Source organism: Phaethon aethereus, assembly GCF_964289735.1.
Source record: "Phaethon aethereus genome assembly, chromosome: 29".
NCBI lineage: Eukaryota > Metazoa > Chordata > Aves > Phaethontiformes > Phaethontidae > Phaethon > Phaethon aethereus.
Window position 1 is genome coordinate 1,566,304 of NC_138605.1, and position 26,960 is coordinate 1,593,263.

Sequence of the window (26,960 nt, forward strand, 5' to 3'; positions counted from 1 at the left end):
CCCAACACTACTGCCTGGCTTTGGGGGAGCAGGGGTATCTCAGGGTGCCTCTCCGCTCCTCCAGAGCTGAACCCCTTCCCTGCGGCTCTTGGGCACGATTCCCACAGCCCCCCCCCCGCAGCCCGTGACGGCGTCACGGTAACGATTGGGGTCCCGCTTTGTCTTCGGCACCTTGCGGCGTCCCATGCCAGCGCTCGACCCGGGCGTCGGAGGCTGCTCAGTGCCGCCGTCCCCCCTCGGTGCCGGTGGAGCAGCGCCCCGGGGTGGGGGTGTTGGGAGCAGGGAGGCTCCTGGGGCCCCCAGGAAGAGCCGTCGTGGCCCCCCCTGGGCCGTGCACAGGGTCTGGGAGGGGACCCAGGTCGCTGCTGGGGGCTGCTCCTTGCGAATAAACTCGTGCTTGGGAATGGCGCCTGGGCTGCTTTTTGGGGGGCTGCGTGGCCGTCTGTCTGTCCCTGCGGGGGCTGTGCAGGACCGCCTATGGCTGTCCTGGGGGGGGCTGGCGGAGGTGTCCGTGTGGGCCGGGCCGTCCGTGTGCCCACGGACGTGTCTGTGCCCATGAGTGGCGGTGTGGCCGTGGGCCCCCCCGCCCCGCGTGTCCGTCCGTCCGTCCGTCTCTCTGCCCCTGTGTTCTCCGGCTCGCCCGGACGGGGGCGCTCCTTCCAGCCAGCCCCGCCTTGGCTCCGCCCCTAGAGCCCCGCATGCGCACTCGCGGCGGGGCGGGGTCGGGCGCGCCAGCTGGCGCATGCGTAATAGCGCTAGGGCGTGTGTTGGGAGGGGTGAGTTGGTGCATGCGCGCAGCGGACGGGCGGGGACAAGGGCGAAGGCGCATGCGCAGGGCAGAAGGGTGCGGATTGGGCGGGGCTGGCGAAGCTGCGGGGAGGAGTCATGGAAATCCGGGCGCGGCTGGCGCAAGCGCAGGGCGGATGGGCGGGGGCTGGGCGGTGCCAACGCATGCGCAGTGCGGCGAGGAGGGGTTGGGTGGGGCTGGCGCATGCGCAGACTGAACACGGGCCGGCGAGCGGGAGGCGCTTGCGTGCGCGCCGTACGGAAGCGTCGGGAACGCGGCGCTGAGCATGCGCGGTACCGTGGCGGCGGGGCCGCGCGTGCGCAGGGCCATGCGAAGCGCCCCGCGCGCCGCGCGCCTCATGGCCGCCGCCGTGGGCACCGGGAGCGGGGCCGGGCCCAAGCGGCCGCGGCCCGAGCCCGCACCGCGTATAGGCACCCACGACGGCACCTTCCACTGCGACGAGGTGCTGGCGTGCTACCTGCTGCGCCTCCTGCCCCGCTACCGGGTACGGGCCCGGGGCACCGTGCGGCGGGACCGGGACTGCGGGCCATTCGGGCCCCCTTGGAACCGGGCCCGCTCCTTCCCGGGACCCCTGCAACGGGACAGGGACACTGTGCAATGCCCCGATCGCTGCCTGTCCTCGAGTCCCCCCTCCCTCCTCGGGGCCACCCATAGATGTCCCGTCCCCCTTCGGAGTTCCCGGTTACCTGGGGACAGCTCTCGGGGTCCCTGGTCACACCTGAGGGCCACCCTTCGGGTCTCCATTCCCACTTGGGAGTCCCTGGTCCCACCCAGGGGCCACCCTTGGGTCCCCAGTACCTATTTGGGGTCCCTAGTCCCACCCAGGCACCACCCTTAGGTCCCCAGTCGCCCCTTAGGGTCCCTAAGTCATAGCTGGGGGCCTCCCTTCAGGTCCTCGGTCCCAACTCGGGGTGCCTGGTCCCACCCAGGAGTCACCCTTAGGTCCCAGTCGCCCCTTGGGGTCCCTAGTCGCACATAGGGACCACCCTTTGCATCCCCAGTCCCACCTGGGGGTCACCCTTAAGTTCTGAGTTCCTCCTCGGCATCCCTGGTCTCACCAGGGGCAGCTCTTGGGGGTCCCCAGTCGTTCCCAGGGCCCACCCAGGGCTCCCCAGCCTCACTGCATCTCCTGGCAGGACGCAGAGGTGGTGCGCACCCGGGACCCCCAGCGCCTGGCCCAGTGCGACGTGGTGGTGGACGTAGGGGGTGAGTACGACCCCGAGCGACACCGCTACGACCATCACCAGAGGTGAGGCCACCCCAATGCCGAACACCGGCGTCCCCCAGATATCGGGGTCCCTCGGGGCTGACCCCTGTGGCCCCGCAGGTCCTTCACGCAGTCCATGCGGAGCCTCCGGCCCGACAAGCCCTGGACCACGAAGCTGAGCAGCGCCGGGTTGGTCTACTGCCACTTCGGCTCCCAAATCCTTGCGGGGCTCCTAGGGCAGCCAGAGGATGGCCCCGTTGTGACAGCGCTCTACGATAAGGTACTGGGGGAGCGGGGAGGGTCTGCGGCGGGGCTCTAACCCCACCAGTGCCACGCAGGTTTCTCCAGTGCTGCTTCTTGGGAGGGGGACCCCATAAAAGAAGGGACCGGTTTGTTCCAGCTACTGGTGTGCAGCTGGGCTCCGGGCTGGGCTGACCCCTGGTGTCACCTGCTTTGTCCCCAGCTGTACGAGAACTTCGTGGAGGAGATCGATGCCATCGACAATGGCATCGCACAGGCGGACGGTGAGCCCCGCTACGCCCTCACCACCACCCTCAGTGCCCGCGTGGGCCACCTGAACCCCCGCTGGAACGACCCCGACCAGGACACTGAGGTGGGGACGGGGAACGTGGCAGGGACGGGCAGCATGGGGCCACCCCACTTGAGGCCACCGCTGACCCTTCTCTGCGTCCCCAGGCGGGGTTCAAAAGGGCGATGGAGCTGGTCGGGGGCGAGTTCATGGACCGGGTCGACTACTACCACCGTGCCTGGCTGCCTGCACGGGCGCTGGTGGAGGATGCCATTCGGCAACGCTTTGAGGTACACACCATCCCAGTTCTGGGGGCGGGTCTGAAAGTTTGGGGAGGGGCATGGGGTGAAGAGACGCCTCCCTGTGCAGTCCAGGGCACCCCTTGCACCCCATATCCCTACGCGTGGCTGTGTACCCCCTCCTATACCCCTACGCATGGCCGTGCACTCCCTCCTGTGCCCCTATATCCTTACATATGACCATGCACCCCCTTCTGTGCCCCTATATCCTTATGTATGGCTATGCACCCCCTCCTGTGCCCCTGTATCCTTACATATGGCCATGCACCCCCTTCTGTGCCCCTATATCCTTACGTATGGCCGTGCACCCTCTCCTGTGCCCCTATATCCTTACGTACGGCCGTGCACCCCCTCCTGTGCCCCTATATCCTTATGTATGGCTGCGCACCGCCTCCTGTGCCCTATATACCTATGTATAGCTGTACTCACCCATGTCCCCACGTGTGGCCATGTGCCCACACCCTATATCCCTGCATGTGACCCACCTGCACCCTAATACCTTCATACACCCCCCCATGCACACCCACATCACCACGCACCTTCCCGTGCTCCCCCACACCCCCCTTGCGCACCCCAATAGTCCACGTGGGCAGGACCCCCCCCGTGTGCCCAGTGTGTCCCCCCACCCAGGTGGATGCGAGCGGGGTGGTGCTGGAGCTCCCGCAGGGCGGCTGCCCCTGGAAGGAGCACGTCTTCAGCCTCGAGCAGGAGCTGGCGCTGCCCGACCCCCTCCAGCTGGTGCTTTTCCCGACCGCGGCGGGCAGTGGCGGGTGCAGAGCGTCCCGGCAGCACCACACACCTTCCAGAGCCGGTGAGACCCCGTCCCCCTCGCCGCGGTCCCCTCACCGGGGGCAGGTTTTCACCCGCCGCCTCCCTGTCCTCTCCCCTGCCGCCCCCAAGCCTCCCTCTCCCCGAGCCCTGGCGAGGCGTGCGGGACGAGGCGCTGTCCCAGCTTCGCCGGCATCCCCGGCTGCGTCTTCGTACACGCCAGCGGCTTCATCGGAGGCAACCGCACGCGGGAGGGAGCGTTGGAGATGGCCCGGCGGACCGCCTGGCACAGCGGCACGGCGTGGGAACGCAGAGCGGATGAGCTTCTCCCCGCCCTTTATCACGGTCGCCCTGAAAGGGACCTCCAGGGACTGCTGCTGGGGATGGCTGAGACTGTCCCCGCTCAGCACGTGTAATGGGGTTACAGCGGGACACTGTAATGGAGCTGGGGGGGCCCAGGCTCCCCCCGGGGGTTGTTACTGCTCCAGTCCCAGTGTTGGACTGGTGCGAGCCAGTCTGGAGCCACACCAAGAGACTTTTTGGATCCATTTCCCTGAAGATTGGCCCCGTTCCTGTTACGCGTCTGCTGTCACTGGGTTCCCAAGACCAGTAAAAACCAGTGTGTTCCCAGTGCCGTTCACTGCTTGGGAGGGGCTCCTTGGGGTGCAGGGGGGCACAGGGCTGTGCGTAGCAATAAGGGGTTGCGAGGGCTGTATTTGGGGTGCAGGAGCGGGTGCAGGCATCACCCCCCTGCTTCTGGGAGGCAAACCCAGGCATCCTGCTGCCCCCCCCGCCAGGAACCCGCACATCCAGCAGTACGGGGGGGGGACACGCAGATTTCCCCCCCCTCGCGCTTCCAGCCTCCCGGCGCAGGGCGATGTGGGCAGTGTGGCTGCTCCTGCTGGCGCTGCCCGCCTGCCCCTGGGGCTGCCGGCACCCCGGGGGGGCCCCCCCGGGGCTGCCCCCCACCCGGGGCTGCAATGAGACGCTGATGGGGGGCGGGCGGCCGCGGGTGCCGGATGCGGCGGTGTTGGTGATCGTGGGCGGGTGGCTCGGTGCCGTCCTCCTCTACGTGGGCCGATACGTCCGGAGGAGCAGAGCGAGACCCGGTTGTACCTCGAGTACCTGCAGGCGCTGCCCTGCGACCCACCCAGCCCCGAGGAAGAGGAGGAGGAGATGGAGGAAGAGACGCTCGGCCCCATCCTCTGCGGCACCGTGGGCACGAGCGGCAAACCGGGGAGCCCCGAGGGGGTGAAGCAGCCCGAGGCTGGAGTGGGTTCGTACCCCGTTGTTTTCACCCTGTATCCTTGTCAACCCCCTCTGGGCTCAGCTCCGCTCCCCTCACAGCGGGCTCCTTGCCCCTGCGTGGGGCTTGGCTTTGGGGAGCATGTTGGGGGGCCTGGGGGTGTTTGCAGAGCTGAGGGTGTGGGGGGAAGTGGGACCCCACGCTCTCCCCCTCATCTCTGGCCCCTGGGCTTTAGCAGAGCCATTACAGCGTAATCTCGGGGATTAACCACAGGTAATCCCAGGATTTAACCACGCTGCGCCCCCCAGCCTCACTGTTAATCCCTCCTCTGGGTGGGGGGGTGACCCATCTGCTCCCCCCGACCGCTTCGGCACTGGTCGGGCTCATGGCGGCCGGGGCGAGCACCCGGGCCGGGGGCTTGGGCTGGGGCAGGGCTCCCAGCAGCATTCCCTGCCTGGATGAGGCCCCAAATGGGCCAAATTTTGGGGTTTATGGACCCGCAAAGGTTTTGGGTTGCTTTGGGTGGCTCTTCTCACCCTGGAGGCTGTGCTTAGCCCTCGGGCCCGCCCCCCCTTCCCCTCGGGCGCAGCAGCTTTTTAACCCCAAAATGGGGCCGTGGAGGGCTCACACCCACGGGTGCTGCAGCACCTATACAGCCTTAAGCTCTTTTAATTAAGGCACAGGGAATAGATGTTTTCCTGCAGGTTCATCCCGAGCTATTTTTGACATTAAAAAGCAGTACCAGAGCCCCAGAAGCATACCCAGCCCCACAGGGGCCTTGATATCTTGCCCCCCACGAAACTTCACCCCTCCAGGGCAAGGACAGCGAGGCACAGAGAAGGCGAGCGGCAATGAGGAGGAAGAAACCAGTTTTAATCTCTACCAGCCGGCCCTGCGAGCTGTGAGAGCCTGAGGAGGTATTAAAGGCACCTGAGGCCATGCCGTGTGGCCCAGGAGGAGGAGGAAGAGGATGGAGGCTGTGGAGGGAGCGTCCTGGCTCTTCGGGAAGACGCCGTTGTTGTCACAGCTCCGAGAAGAGGGGCTGTTCCCGCACGCTGGCGCTGGTCATGACCGCGACGGGGCTGCGGCCGGGGCTGACGCAGGGGATGCGGGCGCTCACGAAGAAGAAGGGGGACGTGGCTGATCTTCCCTGTGGACCAGCACTGGAGGGGAAGAAGGACGCAAGGAGGCGGATGAGCACGGGACGCGGCAGGGATGACAGCCCTCCGCGCCGTGAGCCCAGCAAGGACACCTTCCCCACCCTCTCCTCTCTCTGGGGACACTGGTGGGAGGTTTTTCTACCCCCCTTGCTCAGCCTCTGGGTTGATCTCCTGAGGGACGGTGATGGGAGCCCCGAGAACGGCTGCCGAAACTGGGGACCACGCTCACCACAGTCAGGAGGGCGCCTTTCTTGAAGCAGGGGTGGAAGGCGATGAGCTGGGGCTGCGCGCCGCGCTCGCCTCGCAGGAAACCGCTGAGGTGGGGGGGAAAGGAAAAGCCACGGTTACAGCGTGATTTTGGGGCAGCACACAGTCACAACGCAGTGCTTTCGGCATGGTTTGGCGGTTAAGCAGAGACATTTGGGCCCTGCCAGGATACACCGGGCAAGGACACCCCGAAGCAAAGGGTTTTGAGGTGGATTATGGACAATATGGCCAAAACACAACTGATTCTGGGGTAAAACGGTGACGCTGCATGGAGCGGGAGCACAGGGCGGTGACGTCTGTCCGCTCTGAGGTGGGTTTGGTACGCCCCAGGGGATTGCTGATATGAAACCAACCCGAAACCCGCCGCTACACACCACGGCAGGAGCTCAAACACGGGGCTGTTGCGGTGCGAAACACAGCGATGACCGTCTGGCTCCCGGGAGTGTCGGCATGCCCTGCAGGAGGGAGAGAGAAGGAGCAGTGAGGCTTTCCCTCGTCCCGAGGGACTCGCGGGCACACAGACAGGCCCCTCGACGCCGGACCGGTGACACGGAGGTCAGGTTTTTGGGGAAGCGGCTGCAGAGCTGGGCACTGCGGAGACCAGGGCAGAGAGACACCGAGGTGAGGGAACGCTGGCTGCGGACTGCGTCCTCCTCACACGGAGGCAAGCAGGATCCCGCGACGGGGCTTCCAAAGACCCTTGAGTGACTTAAAGCCGGCCCTGAGGTCTCCGGTAGCTGAGTTTGGCCAAGAAGGGTTTGGGCAAGAGATGAAGTGACTCCTTGGGGAACACCCTGGCGTGTGAGGCGGACGTGGGGCCCTGTCTCTCCCGCGTGAAGGTTATTTTCCACCCCACTGCTGTTTCTGCCCAGAGATCCTCGCAAGACCTACCTGGAGGGGCAGAGGACAGAGGGGTGCCAGCTATGAGAGTCCTTGTACTCTTGAGTTCCCCCCCACACCCGGCTTCTTCCCCACCCAGCTTTAAGCACGGCAAAAAACAAAACCCCAAAAAAACCCCCAAGCTGCCGAGTTTGGGCCCAGCAGCTTCGGCTGTCAGCCCCGCCGGTGGCGTGCAGGGAGGCAGCCCGAGGCAGCAGCATCCCTGGCACCGTGTTCCGGTGTTCCCTCAAAGGTCTGCTTTGTCTCGGAGCCTGGAGGCCCAGTTGTGCTCCAGACGGCATGTGGGCACGGTGGGAAGACTGAGACCTCGCAGAGAGGTTGGGAGAGGCGATTCATCCCGCGGGAAGCGGGGATGGAACTCCAACAGATGTGGAGGAGCAGAGTCACGGTGAGGAAGGACGGAGGGTGGGTGCTGCCTTCCCACCCCGACTCCTCACCCCACTGGGGTTCGCGCCCCTTCTGCTTGCTGGAGGGGGGATTTTCAGGCAAAGGCCGGCGCTGGGGCAGGCAGGGTGGAGGCAGCACCTCCCTCTTACCTCTGATGATCACCGCGAGCCGCTCGCCGGTGGGGTCCCACACCATGGAGTGGACTTCTCCTCCGATCCTGAAACCGGCACGAGCAAGCAGTGAGATTCCTCCCTCCAGCCAACGTCCCCAGCACCGGGGGGGCTGCTGCCGAGGCGGGCACAGACCCCCTCCACCTCCCAGGGCTTGCGTTAGAGCAACGGGTGCAGCCAGACCCACCTCTCCTCCCCGTAGAGCGTCTCGAAGGTGGTCTCGGACAGATCTGCCACGATGGAAGCTGTTTTGGAACCTCCCACTTGCCCTTGCATCTCCCCTGAAACAAACGGCCTGGTCACTTCTTGTCTCCTGCTTGAATTACTGCACGGATCATCTCACTCTGTAAATCACGCTTTTATTTCTGAAGGGATACAGAATTTCTCTCTGTTTCTTAGAGCAGCTGTGGAGCTATGTGCTGCTACCCCAGCAGCACCTGCCTATGTCTGGGTTGGAGGACAAGAAAGTTTCCCCTCAACAAACACCAGGACCAGCCGCTTCCACGGAAAAAAGCCACGCAAGCTGGGCATTTAACCCACTGTAAAAGTTTCCCTGCAAACTGTGATTATAACTGGGAGCAAGAAGGAACGTGAGGGGGGAAAAGGGTCTCTCTCTGCTTTGGGAGACCCCTGAGACACCCTTCTCCCGGCATGGTTTGCCTCTGTCCTTTTGCACCCAGCGGGCTGAAAAACGCAGCTAACGAACAAAAAGCCCGTCTGGCCAAGCCCAGCCGCAGCCAAAAGCAAGAAGAGCAGCTTGGGGACCAGCTGCCGGGTCTGGGAAAGCTTCGCCTCAGCGGCTGGCTTGGGCAGACTCACCCCGGTATTCGGAGAAGGACAAGGAGTAGATGACGGACTCCCCCAGCACTGTGAAGAGCAGCCGGCTGCCGTCAGGGCTCCAGCACCCCGTCTGCGGGACACAGAGCCACGTTAACACCCGGTACCAGGCCGGGGAGCTGGCAGCTTGCGAGGGACTTTTTGGTGCCAGGTGGAACCGGGGGAGTTTTAGTAAAACCCCATACGTGCCCCCGAGGGCCTTGGAGGCAACACGCGCCCCACACGGGTGGGAAATGCTCCCGTCCTACCTGGCAGCGTCCTTTGATAGTGGGCCACCGCTCGCACGTCCACATCTGAGCCTCCCACACTCTGCAAGAGAGACGGGCAGAAGTGAGTGGGACAAACTCCCAAAATCCGCCCCAGGAGGAGCCCAGGACGTCAGACGCGTCGGACGCAGGAGGAATAGGAGCAGTTAGGACCCAAAGAAGTCAAATCTACTTGGTTTTGGAGCAAACGAAAATTATAATAGGGGCTGAACTAAAACATCTGGCAGGCAGGGAGCTCACCTGAACACCGCGGAGGGAGTGGCTGCCAGGACCTTGCTGCCGTCCGGTGACCATGCCAAGTAAGTGACGCCGCCACCCCCAAACCACTGCAGCTGGACGCAGTTTTCAGTGGACACGTCCCACACCTGGAGGAGAAGACGACGAAGAGGCTAACGACACTGGGACCCGAACGCTGAGCGGGTAGTTAACGCAGCTTTGGGGGTGGATTCGTGTGGATTGGGGCATACAGACTGATGCTTTCAGGTCTAGTTCAAATTCAGGAGCTGCCTAATCCATCCTCTGAGGAAATGCCGCCTGTCCCCAGCAGTCCTGCAGCCAAAACCGTCCCTTGGTGACCCCGCGGTGTGTTCGCAGCCTCTTACCAGCATGGCCGTGTCGACCGGCGACGCCGAGAGCAGCAGCTCCCCGCTGGGGGCCCACGCCAGGCTGGTGACAGGGCTGTGCCCCGGGTAGGACAGAACCTGAGCGCAGCCGGACGAAGGTCTGGAGGGACAGAGAGAGAAAACACAGTGGCTGATCACGGGAAGGGCTGGCCCACACGCCACCGAAAACCAGCACCGTGTCCCCCGACGGGATGGGCACCTGCCCGGAGTGAACCCAAAGCCAACCCAAATGGGGGGCTGTCACCTCGTGGAGAGGGAGGTGGGATCCAGGTGCCACACCAGGACGCAGCTCTGGCAGGCGACGGCGAGGATGGAGGCGCAGAGCGGCTTCCAGGCCATGGCGGCCACGTTCCTCTGCAGGCGATGCTTCAGCGAGGGGATGGTGGCGCTGCCGGAGAGGAGGGAAGCGTGACAAGAGGAAAAACGGGGGAATCAAGAGTTCTCACACAGCCCGAGGTGGGCCACGGGCCGTCTCCCAGTGTCCTCTCGCCAGCTCTGGCCGCAGTGGAGGCCTAAAAGCGTAGAGTGGGAAGGAGGGGATGTGTCCCACTGTGACCCGGTTGCGTGGGGAGGGGGACAGAGGAGATCGCAGCCAGGTGACACCGGTGCCGTGCAGCGAGCCAGAGCACACCTCGTGTGATCAAGTGCTGCCCACGGCCTGGCCCCAGGGTGAGAGATGGCACTTGCTGGCTTGAAATCCCAGCTGGGGGAGAGTGCCTCAGCGGGGACGCGCGGGGAGGGTCGCAGGACCCGCCGGCGGAGTCTTCTCCTGAGGAGGGCTTTACATGCCCTGGGGGAGCGGGGGGACCTGGAGGAGAAAGGAGACTCAACAAGACCCAAGAGGTTGCTCTGCCTGTGGCAGCAGCCAGGCCGTGTGCCGCTGCAGCCTGTGCCCGCCCTGGCTGCCCCCAGGAGCGGGGAGGGAAAGAAAAACCAAAGCTTAAGTAAGGCCGGAGATTTTTGGAGACATCCTTGCAGAGCTCCTGCTACGCAGCAAGAAGTTCTGGGGACAGACAGTGCCGGCGAGAGCAGAGCCCGAGCGAACACCGAGGCAGCGCGGGGCAGAGGCGCCGGGGGAATCCTCGGTACGTGCTGGAGGCGGATGTCAGAGGGCGAAATGGGGAGCGGGGGCCTGCGGAGGTGCCCCCCGAGGAGCAGCCCTTCCCAGGACGTGGCCAGCGGTGCCCGAGGAGCAGCCCAGCCCTCACCTGTTGGAGTTGTAGACCCGAATGGAGTCGTCCAGAAGAGCCACAGCAAATTTGCTGGTGTGGGGGTGCCAGGCGAAGGCCCGGACGGTGCAGCCGGCCCTGGAGGGAGAGACGGGGCAGAGTGAGGCACACCAGCTGCCGTACCGGTGTTTTGGGCTCGAGGCAGCGGTGACGGGCTCTTGGGCATTGGGCATGACCGCCCAGCAGCCCCCGCCAAGGCTGACAAAGGCAGTTCTCGGAGTCACCAGTGAAATAAAAAACTTCCTTTTCGCTGCTGAATGGGACCGTTTTCTCTGATAAATTCCCCGTTCCTGGCAATTATTCACAGGGCTCTGCTGTGGGCTGGTTAACGAACAGTCTAGGGTCGGTATTTGCAGGAATTTTCCAAACCCTGATCTAGTTTAATGCCGTTTCCCCCCCGTGCAGCGCGTCGCAGCATGCGTTGCCTCTCGCCACCATACACAAGCCAGGAAAGTAACCCGAAGCAACGGGCAAAGACTTGCCCAAACATCCATCTAAGGGGGAGGGCTGAGCACACAAAAAATGGGGTGATCCTGTCCTTGCACCCCCAGCCGCCTCGCTCAGCTCCATCACCCCCTTTCACAGGGTTTGGAGACACGTGGGACTCACCAGTCCACCGCCTGGGAGAACGCCGCGATCATGTCTTCGCTGGTTAGCTTCAGGGGAGAAGATTTAACACTGAGTCGGCGCTGCCTCTGGTACAGCAGAGAGGACCCCCCCAGTACCCAAACACCCCCTCTTCCTTCTCCCCCCACCTCAATTTCAGCCCCTCTGGAGCATTTTGCTGCTCCAAAACCTTTTTGGCACCCATTCTCCTCCCTTTGGTGAGGGAAACCCACAGTGTTTTTAGCTGGGCTCCACCAAGAGCAATATTTTGCTGTATTTTCAGCCGAGAAACACCCACCTGCCACCCAAACCAGCCCCCCGGCACAGGGTTGGCGTCACAGGACGTGCCACATCGTCCCTGCCTTCCCAAACATGAGAGTTAAGCCTTGAAAAGACTCACTGAGAGGTGAGGGAACAAGGAGCCATGCAGCGAGGAGAGCCAGTGGCACACGGCCAGCGTGTAGCTCGAGCCCGTCTTCACCCACTGCAGCCCTGCGGAGGGAGAAGGACCATCGGCGCTTCCGCGTGCTTTGACGAGAGGCCCGACGGGCCGAGGAAACACAGAGACGGGCACGATGGAAAAGGGGATGAAGGGACCCGAAAGATCAAAGCGAGATCCGGAGGGACCCCAGACTCACCCTCCTCCTCGGCGCTGGCGATCTCTTTCAGCACTCCACACAGCCCCACGTCCCGCCTGCAGCGGAAAGCTCGGTTTGGCCTCCCTCGTGTTGGCGACACGAAGCCCAGGCCACCTCTGTCTTCACCCCCCCCAACCCCTCAAAATCCCCCTCACCTGCTGAGAACCCCCTGGGGGCCTCCAAACCAGCTCTGCCCTCACCCGGGGGCGTTCACCCCAGTCAGCAGCGGCTGCTGCAGCGGCCCCCAGCTGCATCGAGCTCTCAGCTATATTACGACCCCCCAAACTCTCCCAGGAAGCTCAGACTGGGGCGCTGCCCAGCACCGTGAGGGCCTGGGAGCCGGCTGCGCCCTCCCACCGCTCACGGGTGAGTGCCAAAGGGGCAGAGAGGCCTCCGCCACGTTCAAGGGCGAAGAAGCTGCAGGAGAGGGACGGGGAAGGGAGGTCTGAGCGCGGATATGAAGCGGCAGCTCCTGGCGTTGCCTCCCGAAAGGTCTGGTTGATTTGAGGGGGGGTGTCACGCACTCACCAGGCACTGAGGCATCTCTTCCAGAGGGACTCGCGGTGGTGGATGAAGGCTGGCCGGGTGCTGTGCTCCAGCCGGCTGTGAGCCTTGAGAGTCTCCTTGGGCAGGCTGAGGACGGGCAGGTCTGCCAGCTGCGAGCAGAGACGGGTGAGCAGAGCGGGCTGGGGGCAGCTGGGGAAGGGCCCCTCGCTGCAGAAAGCGAGCGCCGCCGTGATAAGAGGGGCGCAAAGCCGGGGTGAAGGGCCCAAGCAGCACCCCAGGGGGGAGCCCGTCTCTCTCGTGGCTGAGGGTAACTCCTGGGGAGGTGGGGGGCAAGGAGGAGACCCCCAGCAGGAAGGGGCTGGAGCTCGGGGAGGGGGCTGGGGGCTCACCTGGCTCTGGAGGGCGAGCGGGAGCTGCTCGTAGAGGCGGCCGCAGACCAAGGCGTTGTTGGACTCGTAGAGGGTGATGTCCCCGGGGGGCGGCGGCGGCGGGAACAGCGCCAAGGAGCACATCCCGCCCCACGTCCTGGGGGCGAGAGGCGCTGAGACACGCAGCCCACCCCCCCGGGAGCCCCCCACACCCCCCGGGTGAGTCCTTGCCCACCGCGGCCTGCCGGGAGCGAGGGGCGCTGGGGGGGTGTGCGTGTGTGTCCCGTTCACTCTCCCCACCCTCCGCTCCCGGGGCGAGGGGCGCTGGCTCCAGCCCGAGCACCCTCCCACAGCCCCCCCCGAGGCCTCCCCCGGCCCCACTGCCGCCCCCCAGGCCCTCCCCCGGCCCCACTGCCGCCCCCCCCCCCCTCGAGGCCTCCCCCGGCCCCACACACGCACCCAGCGCCCCACCGGCCCCCTGGCCCCTCCCGGCCCGTCGCCGCCGACCCCGGCGCCCCGCGGCCCCCCCGGGGGCCGCCATGTCGCCCCTCACCCTTTTCCCGCCTCCCGCGGACGGGGCCCGGCGAGGGTCAATCCCCTTCGCGCGCCCCCTGGCGGCGGCGGTGGCTCCTGGGGTGGGGGAGCGCCGGAATTTAAAGGGGCGGCGCCGCCGGTTGCGAGCACCGCGGCGGCTGGACGGCGGATCGGTCCAACCCCCCCGTCCCGAGTCTGCCTCTGCGGTGACTGCACGACCGGCTCTGCTCTCCGCAGCGAGCTCTCTCCGGTGAATTAGGGGTGCCCGCTCTGTAAGGGAGATTGGGGACGGCTGACCCGTGAGCGGGGCATCGCCCCTTTAAGAGAGGCGGAGCGCCCCGCCGCACGGGGGCGGGGAAAGCGGCGCGTGGCGCCGGGCGCTCACGTGGTGCCCGAGCGGGGCTGCGGCGGGACGGGGACCCCCGCCTGTCCGGGACCCCCCCCGTGTCCGGCACCCCCCCCGTGGGGTCCCCGGGCCCCCCCTACCCTTGCACCCTGATTGTGTGTGTCCCCCCCATCGCACCTGGAGGTGCCCCGGGCACAGCATGACCCTCCCGCGCGCGGTGCCCGGGGAGGGGGGGGTGCTCCCTTCGTGGGTGCCCCCCTGTGCACGGGTCCCGTGGGTGCAACCTTCACCTGCCTGCGCGTGAGCCCCGTGGGTGCCCACGTCCCGTCCCCTCCTATACCCGGGTCCCGTGGGTGCCCACGCCCCCCCATACCCGGGTCCCGTGGGTGCTCCTGACCCTCTCCTATACCCGGGTCCCGTGGGAGCCCCCGTCCGCCCCCCATGCCCGGGTCACCTGCGTGCCCACGCCCCTCCCCCCAATACCTGGATCCCATGGGTGACCCCGTCCCTACCCACCCTATATGCTCATACCCTGCATGCCCACGCCCCCCCCCCGCCATACCCGGGTCCCTTGCGTGCCCACATCCCCACTCACCCAATACCCGGGTCCCGTGGGTGCCCACGTCCCCCCACCATGCCCAGATCCCGTGGGTGCCCACACCCAGCCCCCCCATACCCGGGTCTGGTGGGTGCCCACGCCCCCCCCCCCCATGCCCAGGTCCCGTGGGTGCCCACATCCCCCCAGACGGGCCAGTGGGTGCTGCGCTCCCCCCTTGGGTGGCTCCCAGCTCCCCTTTCGGGGCTCGGGGGTCCCCCCCCAGCCCCGCCGCCGCGTTCGGCTCGCTTTTATTCGATTTATCTCTCTGTTTTCTTTAGCGGCCGCAAAAGTTATTTTAATTTTTTCAGGATATTAAATAAAGGCTGCGGCGGGGGGGGGGCTGCGGCGGGGGGCCCTGCATTCCTCGCCCGTTACGGAGCGCGCGGGGTTTGATAGGAGACAACGATTTGGACGGCGCCGACATCAGAGCCACCGCAGAGCCGGCGTGGCCTTGGGCCCGGCGGTGGGAGCTGAACCCCCCACCCAAAAAAATACAACCCCAAAATAACCCCCTTTGGGGCAGCGAGGCAGGAAAATCCGGTGCTGTTAAATAGAGGGGGGGGGGGAGTGGTCCCAGATGGGGTTTTGGGGAGGGGGCGTTGGATAGATTTGGGCTCCGTGGTTTGGGAGGCTCCGGGCGGTCGAGCCCTCGGTGGCCGCCGGGTCGGGGTTTGGCTCGAGGGACGCGGCTGGATGCGCTGGTTGGCACTGGCCCACCCACGGCGAGGGGGGGGGCCGGGACTGGTGGTTTTAGGGGAGAAAACACCCCAAAAAGAGCAAAGCGGGGTGGGGGGGAGCAGAGTTGGGGAGCTGTAAGGAGAGCTGGCACCCGCCACCCCGAATTCCCCCGGGAGCCGTCTGGGGACAGCTCTGTCCCCCACCCACCTGGGCGCCGGCCACCCCCTTGGCACCGGGGACACCTTCGTGCCTCAGTTTCCCCTCCCCGGACTGGGGGGGGGGGGCAGCGTCTGTGTCCCCCCCTTTCCCGGGGACACCTGGGTGCTGGCCAGCTCTGCGGAGCCGTGGCCACGGTGACTCAGCCCGGGGCCGGCATACGTGGCCGGGGGTGGCACCCGGGGCCCCGCCACGCTGGCACGGGGACCCACTGCCATCCCCGTCCCCCCACGGGGCAGTGGGTGCTGGCAGCAGCCCCCCCCCCTGCCCCAGACCCCCTTTGTGCTGGCGCGGGAACCTGCTTCCGCCTCCCTTTGCCTTTTTCCGTGGCTTTTTCGGGTTGTTTTTTCAGAAAAACCCCAGAAAAGCCCCAAACCGGGGCTGGGCGCATCAAAGGGCTGGCGGCAGCCCAGGGCGCTGGGGGGGTGCTCGGGGGAGCGGGGTCCCCGCCAGCCCACGGCGCCCAAAATCGGGGTGTCCTTGGTCGCGCGGGGCCCCGCCGCACGCTGCCACGCGGCCCCTGCCCGCGACGTCGCCGTGGGGAAACTGAGGCACGAGACAAGGCTTGGCCGAGCCGGGGCTGCGCTTGCGTGGTCCGGCGCACACGCGTGGTCCGGCGCACACACGTGGCCCGGCGCACACGCGTGGCCCGGCGCACACGCGTGTTTGTGTTCCCGTGCACGGATGTCCCTGGGATTGTGGACACGCGGTGCGGGAGGGACACGCGTGTGGCTGGCCAGGGCGGGCGTGCGGGGCTGGGGCACACGCGTGTGCGGGGTGAGGCTGGCGTCACCGTCGCTGCCACGTGTGGATGGAAAAGTCCCCGAAAGCGGCTTGGGGGGATCCCTGAGCGTGGGGCCGTGGGGCTATGGGGACACGGGGACATGGGGACATGGGGCTATGGGGACACAGGGTTGTGGGGACATGGGGCTGTGGGGACATGGGGACATGGGGCTATGGGGACATGGGGCCACAGGGATGTGGCGCTATGGGGACATGGGGACACAGGGTCATGGGGACGTGGGGTCCTGGGGACATGGGGGCCCAGGGACAGGGGACCCCAGGGATATGGGGCCACAAGGTGCCGGCAGTGTGGGGCTACGGAGTTACGGGGGACCAGGGGACAGAGCCAGATTGTCCCCAACCCCGCTCAGCTCCCGCCACCCCCGGGGGGGACACAGTGAACCCGAGCGGGGCCGCGTCCCCTCCGTGCCTCAGTTTCCCTTCGAGCACTGAGAGCCGCCGCAGAGAGGGCGCGCGGGAGGCAGGCCGAGCCCATCCCTGTGATGAAGCCGCCCGGCCTCAGCCCCGCGTCGCAGAAGGGGGCACAGCTCCGCTTTCACGCCTTAGCAATCCCTTTATTGCTTTTTGGGGGGGGGGGGAGCAGCCAGCTAAAAAAAGGGGGGGGGGGGGGCACATTACATTAGCGCCTAACGAACCGGGCGTGCTAACGAGGCCGGAGGCGGAGGAGAAGGGGCGAACCCTGTCCCTGAGCTCTGTGCGGGGGCGCGAGGCGGCCGGCGACGTTTTGGGGTGAAGAAGATGGGGGGGGGCTGGGGGGAGAAAGAGGAGGGGGGGGGAGGTGGGTCTCACCTCGACACCCGCCCCCCCCCAGTGACCCCCAGAGCGCTCGGAGAGCCCCCCCCCCCCATAATTTAAGACATAAATTAGAATCGCTAACGAGGAGCTGCCGCCAGCCCCGGGGAGGGGCAGCACCCCCTAATAAATATCCCCAGCGGCGCAGAGGAGGATGAGGACGGAGGACGAAGGCTCAAATCTCCAACAAACCCCCGGCTTCGGGACTCCCGGCGTCTTTCCCGGGAGAAGCCGGAGGTTGACGGGGAGAAGCCGGGGGTCGCTCCCCGCTAGCGGCGGGCGGCGGTTTGGGGGTCCCGGCGTCGGCGTGGGTCTTCTGGTGCTTGCTGAGGTGGTCGCTGCGGGTGAAGCGCTTGCTGCAGAGGAGGCAGGTGAATTTTTTCTCCCGCGTGTGGGTACGGACGTGGCGTTCCAGCTCGTCGGAGCGCGTGAAGCGCTTGCCGCAGAAGAGCCAGTTGCAGACGAAGGGTCGCTCGCCCGTGTGCCAGCGCAGGTGGGCTTTCAGGTGGGAGGCTTTGCCGTACACCTTCCCGCAACCGGGGATGTGGCAGCTGTGAACCGGCTTTCGGCGCGACCCCCCCGGACCCCCCAAGCGCTCTAACTCTTGGCAATTGGGGCAGTCGCAAGCCGGGCGACCCCCTAACGAACCGCCGCGTGGTCCCTTCGGGGTTTCGCCCGGGTTGGGTTTAGGGGTAGGGGGGGCGGGGGGGTTGCCGGCGTAAGGGGGGGGGTTGAGAGCCCCGAAATCGGAGCCGTAAGCAGGAAGCGGGGGGCTGAGGGCGGGTTGGCCCTGCAGCGAGCCCTGCAGCCCCTCGGCACCCGCCGGCCCCCCCAGCCAGCCCCCGTTAGGGTGCACGTCCCACCAGGAGGGCGCCGCCGGCCCCGAGCCCCCCGGCAGCCCCCCGCCGATGCCGCCCTTGTACCAGGAGCCGTAGGGATGCGGCATCTCCAGCGAGGGGTAGACCCCCGGCAGGCAGTCGCCCGGTGGGTGCCCCTTGGCCGCCACCACCACGGGGGCCCCCAGCACCTCCTGGGCGCCGGCGGGTGCCGGGAAGGGGTGGCCGAAGGGGCCGTAGTCGGGGCCGTAGGGACCGGGCGATGCCTGGGGGCTGGCGGAGGGCGAGAGCAGCCCCGGGGCGCTGGGGAAGGCGGCGGTGTAGGAGTCACCCATGGCGGCGGCGGCGGCGGCGGGCGACGCGGGGGGCCAGCGCCCCGAGGCGGCGCGGGGGGCGGCGTCAGCGGGGGCAGGGGGCCATGGCACCCGGCGGCCTGTGGGGAGAGGGAAACGGGTGTTAGGGGTGCCGGGGGGTGAACGAGGGGGAGCCGGGGGGCGCCCAGTGCCGGGGGGCGCCCAGTGCAATGGGGCACCCAGTGCCGGGGGGCACCCAGCGCAATGGGGCACCCAGCACAATGGGGCACCCAGTGCCGGGGGGCACCCAGCGCAATGGGGCACCCAGTGCTGGAGGGTACCCAGTGCCGGGGGGCACCCAGCGCAATGGGGCACCCAGCACAATGGGGCACCCAGTGCCGGGGGGCACCCAGCGCAATGGGGCACCCAGCACAATGGGGCACCCAGTGCCGGGGGGCACCCAGCGCAATGGGGCACCCAGCACAATGGGGCACCCAGTGCCGGGGGGCACCCAGTGCAATGGGGCACCCAGTGCTGGACGGTACCCAGCGCAATGGGGCGCCCAGCGCAATGGGGCGCCCAGTGCCGGGGGCCATCCAGAGCCGTGGGGCACCCAGCGCAATGGGACACCCAGCGCAATGGGCCACCCAGAGCCGGGGGCCACCCAGAGCTGGGGGGCACCCAGTGCAATGGGGCACCCAGGGCAATGGGGTAGCCAGTGCCGGGGGCACCCAGAGCGACGGTGCACCAGCGCAATGGGGTGCCCAGTATTAGGGTGCCAAGCACCATGGGGCACTCAGTCCTGCGGGGGGGGGGGGTGCACACCCAGTATTGGGGTATCAAGCCCCATGGGGCACCCCAGTGCACCCCACCAGTGCAGTGGGGGCACTTAGCCCCATGGGGTGCCCAGCACCACAGGGCACCCAGTCCCAGGCAGCACCCACACCCCATCTACACCCCGCCCCACGGTGAGACCCCTCACCTCCCACCCACAACCCCCCTGGTGCCCCCCACTCCTTCGTGCCTCAGTTTCCCCACCTTGAGCTGAGAACACCCCGTCTCCACCCACAGAGCAGAGGCATCCTCGCAGGGGCTTCTCCGAGGGCTAATAGCAGGGTTGTGCCGGTGGCGGGGGCCCCCTCCCCACTGCCCCCCGGCCTCCCCCCGCTCCCAATCTCGGCTCCTTCTGCTTTTATGGCCTTTTAATCGAATTACGCTGTGGCCTCCCCCCTCCCCGGGCTACTTCCTCTGCTTTTATGCCCTTCATGGCTTTCAGCTGCCGCGGGCTGAGACCGGGCGTCATGAGCTGCCCCCCCCCCCATCGCCCCCAGTTTTTTCCCTTTATTTTAATTTTTTTTTTTATTTATCCCTCCCCTTCACCCACTTTGTGGCTTTTCCAGCTTTTTTCTTTTTTCTTTTTTTTGGGGGGGGTGGGGGGGTGGGTGTGTGTTTCCCCCCCACCCCCCCGCCTTTTACCGTGGTTATTGCGCCTATTTTTAAGCCGGCCCCGGCCGCGGCCGCAGCGCGCTCCCGGTTTTCCAAGGATAACAAGGGCCAGGCCTGTGCCCCGGGAACGCTGCCCTGCCGCGAGAGCCGAGGTAATTAAAACCAGGGCGAGCGTCTAACGGAGGCACGCTTAAAATAGTGTAAACCTCCCATAAATCAGCTCCGCTTGCGCCGGGAAATTAGGAGCAGGGCAGGCGCCCCGGGGAGCCGGGAGCTGTGGGCTGAGAACGGTGCGAGCTCGGTGCACGAGTGGCTGCTGCAGGGCTGGGGCTTGGGCGGGGTGTGGGGGGGGTGATAGCCGGTGGCTTCGTGGCTCTGCGTGGCCTCTGCTGTGTCCCCCCCACTCCGGAGCAGCTGCCCGGGGTGGGACGGGTCCAGCCCCTGCTCTGGGGGTCCCCAATTCCCGGTCCCTTGTCCCTGATCCCTGGTTCCCGGTCCCCAATCCCTGTCCCCTTGTCCCCAACCCTCGGACCTTGATCTCCGGTCCCTGGTCCCCAAACCCCAGTCCCTGATCCCCCAAGTCCCCAGACCCCAACCCAGGTCCCTCCTCCCCCAAATCCCTGATCCTTGGTTCCCAAACCTCAGCCCAGTCCCTTGTCCCCAACCCCAGGTCCCCAGACCTTGTTTCCCATCCCTCATCCCTTGTCCCTAATCCCTTGTCCCCAATCCCAGGTCCCCAATCCCCACCCCTTGTCCCTAATCCTGGGGCCCCAAATCCCAGTCCCTGCTCCCCAAATTCCATCCTTTGTCTCCAGAAAACATCCCTTGTCCCCAGTCCCTTGTCCCTGGTCCCCGGTCCCGATGCGCCGCTGACCCCACTCCTGTCCCCCTCAGCCCCTGCCTCAGTTTCCCCCGCCACCGAGCCCCCATGTCACCCTGCCCGTGACGCCCCATCACCGGGGGCCCCGGCTCCCCCTGCTCGCACGGTGAAACTGGCCCCAACCAGGGGACAGTTTGGGCTGGAGGTGGCACTTGGCACCGTCCCTGTGTCCCTGTCCCCTCCCTGGGAGCCCAACCCCTCCCGCGGGCTGCGGGTCCTTCTGGGGTGGGGGACACCGGGGTGGGGGACACCATGGTGTTCCCTGCGGGCACAGGGACAGCGGGAGGGAGGATCGGGCCCCATGCCAGGATGGGGAAGGCCGGGGATGCGCCCCCAGGTCCCCACGGCTCCCAGGGACCGCGGTGGCCCCCGGGCCAGCCCGGTGTCCTCCCGGGGCCCTGCCTGGCCCGGGGTGGCCCTGTGCCAGGGGACGGACGTGGCCCCGTGTCACCAGGCTGGGGGTGCCGTGGCCCTGGGGACAGACGTGGCCCCAAGGGGTGCCAGACTCCTGGGGGTGGCCGTGTCCCCCTCAGCTGGTCTGGGGATGCTGTGGCCCCAGGGACGGATGCGTCCCCCTCCCTGGGGACCGACGTGTCCCCAGTGGCAGGTCCCGGGGCACCCTGGGGTGCCCGCTGCCTCAGGACCCCAGGGATCCCCGGCCTGGGTCCCGGTGGCCGGTGCGGTGGCGGTGACAGGGTGGGGCTGGGGGGGGGACACCCATCTGGAAACAACCACAACCTCCCGGAGCTGAAAGTATCCCCAGAGCCACGACCCCCCGCCCGCACGCCTGGTCCCAATGGGGGGGGGTTTCCCCCTTCCCGGGGGGGGTCCCATATCCCAGGGGACCCTTCCTGACACGGGGAGGGGGTCTCCTTTCCCTGGGGGGAGGTCCTGTCCCAGAGGGTCCCTGTCCCAGGGGGATCCCCCATCCTGGGAGATCCTTGTCCCGGGGGGGGTGGGTGGTCAACCTCCCCAGAGGGTCCTTGTCCTGCAGGGTCCCATATCCCGGGGGGGGCTCCCTGTCCCGAGAGGGTCCCTGCCCCGGGGTGCCCCCCATCCCGCGGGGTCCCATATGCCGGGGGTCCTTGTCCCGGGCCATCCCGGAGGGTCCCTGTCCCGGGGGGGCGGGTCCCGTACCCCGGGGGTCTCCCCCATCCTGCAGCGGGTCCCTCACCCCACGGGTCCCGTATCCCCCGAGTGCGTGTGTTGGGGCGGGGGGAATCCCCCACCCCGCCGGGTCCCGTGTCCCGGGGTCCCTGCCGCGGGTGGGGGGGGTATCCCCCATCCCGAGGGGTCCCTGTCCCGGGGCTCCTCACCGCGCTCCGGGGGTGCTGCTCTCGGGGGGCCGGGGGTGCCGGTGCCGCGGGGTGTCGGGGTGCCGGTGCCGCGGGGTGCCGGTGTCCCGGTGTCCCGGGGCTCGGTGCGGGAGGGAGGGAGCGCAGCAGCGATCGCCCGCCCCGCTGTGCCGCCGCGGCGGGGCTGGGCCGGGCCGGGACCGGGGCCGGGAGCCCTGCCCCGAACCGCCCCTCGCCGGGGGGGGCACAGCGGGGGGGGCCGGGGGAAGGGGAAGGGGAAAAGGAAAGGAGGGGAAGAGAGGAAGGAAAGGGGGGAAAAGGAGGGAGCGAGTCTGAGCAAAAAGAACGAGGAACTGCAAGAGGGAAAGGAATTAGGAGGGAAAGGAGAAGAGAGAGACGAAAAGAAAGGAAAGGAAGAGAAAAGGAAAAAGGAAAGGGAAAGGGAAAGGAAGAGCAAAGGAAAAAGATATACAAGGAAAGAAAAAGAACAAGAGAAAGAGAAAGAAAACAAAAAGAAAAGAAAAAGAAAACGAAAAGAAAAAGAAAACGAAAGGAAAAAGAAAGGAAAAGAAAAGAAAAAAGTTGGGAAGGGAGGAAGAGAGGGAGGCTGAAGGCCGGAGGGGGGGCGGGGGGACGGGGCGGGGGGGGTGGGCAGGAGAAGGGGGAAGGGGAAGGGAGAGGAGTGGGGAGGGGGAGGGAAGAGCAGAGGGGCTGCACCGGCAGGAAGGGAAAGGGGGGAAAGGGGAAGGAAAGGAAAAGGGGAAAGGAAAGGGGAAGGGAAGGGGAAGGGAAACCGGGAAGGGGAAGGGAAGCTGGGAAGGGGAAGGGAAGCTGGGAAGGTGGGAACTGGGGAAGAGGAAGGGGAAGGGAATAGGAAAGGAGATGGGAAAGGGAAGGGAAGGGGAAAGGGAATGGGAAGGGGAAGGGGAAGGGGGGGTGAACAGGAAAAGTGCTGGAAAGGAGGGAAGGAAAAAGGCACAGGGGGAAGAGAGGGACGGGGGGCTGGGGGCATCCGAGGGCCTGACCCCTGCCCCCCCGAGGCGAAGGCACCCCAAAACTGCGCCCATGGGGCCAGAGCGGGGCTAAGGGGCTGGGAGGGGGGGACAAGGGACAGGGACACGAGTGGCCCCCCCGGCATCCCCCGCCTCAGTTTCCCACGGAGGGGGTTACCCCAACCGCTCTTTCCCCCTTTTCTTTCCCCCCCTTTTTTTTTCTTTCCTTTTTCTTCCTATTTTCCCCTTTTCTCTTTTTTTTTTTTTGTGTGTGTGTGTGTCTCCCTTTTTCCCCTTTTCCTCTGGTTTTTCCCCCGACGCGGCCGTTTGGGAGCCAACGGGGCCTTTTCCCAGCCCTGAGTCAGGGCTTTCCGCTCCGGAGCCGCCGGCGCCGCGGCCGCCCGCCGTAGGCCGCAACCGCCGTCCCCCCCACATTCCCAGTTCCCCCTCTCCGGCTGCGCCAGGGCTTCCACTGCCCACAAACTGGGAGCAAACTGGGACGGCCACTTCATCCCTCCTCTTCCCCAGTGGGGTGGGGGCTCCCCGTGGCTTTTTTTTTTGGGGGGGGGGGCGTGGGCGTGTCGCAGGGTCCCACCGGCGTCGACCGCGGGGGTTCGGTTCGCCGGGGGGGGGGGGGGGGGGGGCAGGCGCGGGTTTGGGAACCGCGTCCCCGAACTGGGGGTCCCGGTTGGGATTTGGGTCTCCCCTCAGTTAGGGGGTGGCGGGAGGACCCCCGCCCGTGTGTGTTCCCCCCCCCCCCCCCGCCCCGGAGCCCTTCAAAGCCTGGCGGTCGCCCACCGAGGGGAGCGACGGGGGACGCGAGGGCTGGCGGCGGCGGGGGCTGATTACAGGGCGGCGCCGGGCCCGGCCGCCCACGGGCCCCACGGCCGCGCTCGGGGCCCCCGCAATTACCCGGGTATTTATACCCCGACCGGACGCCCGGGGGGCTCCTGCCCCACGGCGCGTCCTCCGGCTCCGCTGCCCCTTCCCCATCCGCCCCCACCCCTCCCTCCACCCCGCTCCCTCCCGCCTTCCCCCCATCCCTGACGCACTTACCCCCCTCCCACAGCCCGGCTCAGGGCCTGACATGAGTTTGGGGGGGTCTCAGCCCCCCTGACATAGTTTGGGGGGTCTCAGCCCCCTGACATGAGTTTGTGGGGTCTCAGCCCCCATGGCATAGTTTGGGGGTCTCAGCCCCCATGGCATAAATATGGGGAGTCTCAGCCTTCCTGACATGAGTTTGGGGGGTCTCAGCCTCCCTGACATAGTTTGGGGGTCTCAGCCCCCATGGCATAAATATGGGGAGTCTCAGCCTTCCTGACATGAGTTTGGGGGGTCTCAGCCTCCCTGACATAGTTTGGGGGTCTCAGCCCCCATGGCATAAATATGGGGAGTCTCAGCCTTCCTGACATGAGTTTGGGGGGTCTCAGCCTCCCTGACATAGTTTGGGGGTCTCAGCCCCCATGGCATAAATATGGGGAGTCTCAGCCTTCCTGACATGAGTTTGGGGGGGTCTCAGCCCCCACAGCATGAGTATGGGGGGTCTCAGCCCCTTGACATGAGTTTGGGGGGTCTCAGCAGGATGGAGGTTGCAGTTCCCAGGCAGGGCTGGAGATGTCCCCGTCCCCATCCCGGTGCCTGTCCCCAGGGGCTGGGGGACACTCCCCACGCCCCCCTCACGCCCCCCCACCCCGAGCTGTAACCGCGGCCCCTGCGCGGGGACCCCGGCGTCCTGCGGTAAGTGCCGGCAGCTGGGCCGGGGGCACCGCGGCCCTTCAAAGGGGAGCGACAATCAGCCCGCGAATGGCTTCCATGTGTGCGGGGGGGGGCACTGGGGGCACTGGGACTGGGGACTGGGGGCACTGGGGATGGGGACTGGGAGCGCTGGGGGTGGGGAGCGCTGGGAATGGGACACCGGGGGCACTGGGAATGGGGACTGGGGGTGCTGGGAATGGGGACTGGGAGCACTGAGAAGAGGGAGCACTGGAAACGGGGCACTGGGGATACTGGGAACGGGGACTGGGAGTAGCAGGAATGGCAACTGGGGGCACTGGGAGTGGGGACTGGGGGTACTGGGAATGGAGATTGGGGGCACTGAGCATAGGGAGCACTGGGAATGGGGCACTGGGGACACTGGGAATGTCGTAACCCCCCCATAGCACAGTGTCCCCAAGCCCCCCCCCAGTGTCCCACATGGCACAGTGTGTGTCCCCTGGTGTCCCCAACCCCCCCCTCGTGTCCTCAAGGTGCCCCCGGTGTCCCCAATGGCACGGTGTGTGTCCCCTGGTGTCCCCAAGCCCCCCCAGTGTCCCCCAAGACATGGTGTGTGTCCCCTGGTGTCCCCAAGCCCCCCCAGTGTCCCCCATGACATGGTGTGTGTCCCCTGGTGTCCCCAAGCCCCCCCGGTGTCCCCCATGACATGGTGTGTGTCCCCTGGTGTCCCCAAGCCCCCCCCAGTGTCCCCAATGGCACAGTGTGTGTCCCCTGGTGTCCCCAAGCCCCCCCAGTGTCCCCCAAGACATGGTGTGTGTCCCCTGGTGTCCCCAAGCCCCCCCGGTGTCCCCCATGACATGGTGTGTGTCCCCTGGTGTCCCCAAGCCCCCCCGGTGTCCCCCATGACATGGTGTGTGTCCCCTGGTGTCCCCAAGCCCCCCCCAGTGTCCCCAATGGCACGGTGTGTGTCCCCTGGTGTCCCCAAGCCTTCCCCTGGTGTCCCCAATGGCACGGTGTGTGTCCCCTGGTGTCCCCAAGCCCCCCCCTCGTGTCCCCAATGGCATGGTGTGTGTCCCCTGGTGTCCCCAAGCCCCCCCGGTGTCCCCTATGGCACAGTGTGTGTCCCCTGGTGTCCCCAAACCACCCCCTGTGTCCCCAATGGCACAGTGTGTGTCCCCTGGTGTCCCCAAGCCTCCCCCGGTGTCCCCCATGGCACGGTGTGTGTCTCCCCCAGTGTCCCCAAGCCCCCCAGCCTGTTGTCCCCAACAGCACTATGTCCCCAAGCCCCCTCCCCAGCGTGAAGGCCCCAACCCCCCCCAACACAGTGTCCCCCCCGTCCAGTCTCCCCACGCCCCACAGCAGGCCGCCAGCCGGGGGACACCGGGGGTGGCCCCATGCGCCCCCACCCCTCTTGGCGGCGGCGGCCACCGCGTCCCCTCCGTCCCTCGTCCCCCCCGCCGTGCTCCGGCCCCCGGATGTTTCTCTTGCGGTCAGAGGCCCCAAAATAGCGGCGGCCCCAGCGCGTGTGGGTGCGCCGGCCACGGCGTGCCAGCGCCCGCGGGCTCCAGCCGGCCGCAGGGCCGGAGGCGGGGGGATGGCGGGGAGTCTCTGAGGGCTCGTAGAGGGGTTGAGCATGCCCCTGGCACCCCGCTGGCTCAGCTTCCCACCCAGTGTGAGGGACCCACGCGTTTGGGTGACCCCCTGGTATCCCACCACCCCACCAAGCTGACCCCCCATGGTGTGTGTGGGGGAGAGATGAGGGTCTAGGGGGATCGGGGGGGACACGACACACAACCCGTGGGGCATGGGGGGACAGGAGTGGAATAGGGAGGATGTGGGGGGTCCGTGAGTACAGAGGGGACATTGGGGGACCTGGGGGGTCCCAGGGGAACATGGGGGACCTGGAGGGATGCATGGGGTTGTGGGGGGCACAGGGGGACATGGGGGAGATTGGGGGGGCCCCAGGGGTCATGGGGGACCCAGGGGGACATGGGGAAGATTGGGGGGATCCAGGGGACATTGGGGGACCTGGGGGTCCCAGGGGAACATGGGGGACCTGGAGGGATGCATGGGGTTGTGGGGGGCACAGGGGGACATGGGGGAGATTGGGGGGGCCCCAGGGGTCATGAGGGACCCAGGGGGACATGGGGAAGATTGGGGGGATCCAGGGGGTCATGGGGGAGATTGGGGGGGACCCAGGAGTCTTGGGGGGCACGGGGGGACATGGGGGAGATTGGGGGGACCCAGGGGGACATGGGGAAGATTGGGGAGATCCAGGGGGTCATGGGGGAGATTGGGGGGAACCCAGGAGTCTTGGGGGACCCAGGGACACATGGGGGAGATTGGAGGGGACCCAGGGGTCATGGGGGGCACGGGGGGACATGGGGGAGATTGGGGGGACCCAGGGGGTCATGGGGGGGTTGGGGGGACCCAGGAGGACATGGAGGAGATTGGGAGGACCCAGGGGGTCGTGGGGGGACACGCAGGCAGCAGGAGTACCTGAGGGGACCTGGAGGGACCCAAGGGAACATTGGGGATGTGGGGGGACCAAGAGGGACCTGGGGTCCGGGGGGGGCTGGGGGTCCCCAGGCCCGGGGAAGCCGGGGGCAGAGGTTGCCGCGGGGCCGAGCCGTGCCCACGCCCGTGGCGCTTCCTTCCCACCCTCTAATTATCCCCCGGCCGGGCTAGAAATAACTGCGGTGGCCACGGGGGACAGGGCTGG

General features: G+C 66.9%; 3 protein-coding genes across 3 annotated transcripts; 1 reads left to right on the forward strand and 2 right to left on the reverse strand.

Annotated features, from left to right (window-relative positions):
* Positions 1–1,115: 1,115 nt before the first annotated feature.
* Positions 1,116–3,933, forward strand: MYG1 (MYG1 exonuclease; the record flags this gene model as incomplete). The annotated part of the gene is given in 10 exon segments (XM_082011743.1): positions 1,116–1,292; positions 1,924–2,057; positions 2,136–2,295; positions 2,479–2,628; positions 2,712–2,834; positions 3,474–3,582; positions 3,585–3,654; positions 3,744–3,798; positions 3,800–3,892; positions 3,895–3,933. Coding segments are annotated over 10 exon segments (1,110 nt in total).
* A 1,945-nt stretch (positions 3,934–5,878) lies between these two features.
* Positions 5,879–12,959, reverse strand: AAAS (aladin WD repeat nucleoporin; the record flags this gene model as incomplete). The annotated part of the gene is given in 18 exon segments (XM_082011909.1): positions 5,879–5,989; positions 5,991–6,020; positions 6,247–6,331; positions 6,659–6,692; positions 6,695–6,739; positions 7,721–7,788; positions 7,929–8,022; positions 8,561–8,651; positions 8,827–8,887; positions 9,085–9,209; positions 9,447–9,567; positions 9,712–9,855; positions 10,676–10,774; positions 11,306–11,352; positions 11,703–11,794; positions 11,941–11,996; positions 12,469–12,596; positions 12,837–12,959. Coding segments are annotated over 18 exon segments (1,554 nt in total).
* Positions 12,960–16,958: 3,999 nt separating this feature from the next.
* SP7 (Sp7 transcription factor) lies at positions 16,959–18,183 on the reverse strand (the record flags this gene model as incomplete). The annotated part of the gene is made up of 1 exon (XM_082011949.1): positions 16,959–18,183. The coding sequence occupies exon 1, from the start codon at positions 17,952–17,954 to the stop codon at positions 16,959–16,961; it is 996 nt and encodes a 331-aa protein (XP_081868075.1). The 5' UTR covers positions 17,955–18,183.
* Positions 18,184–26,960: the final 8,777 nt, after the last annotated feature.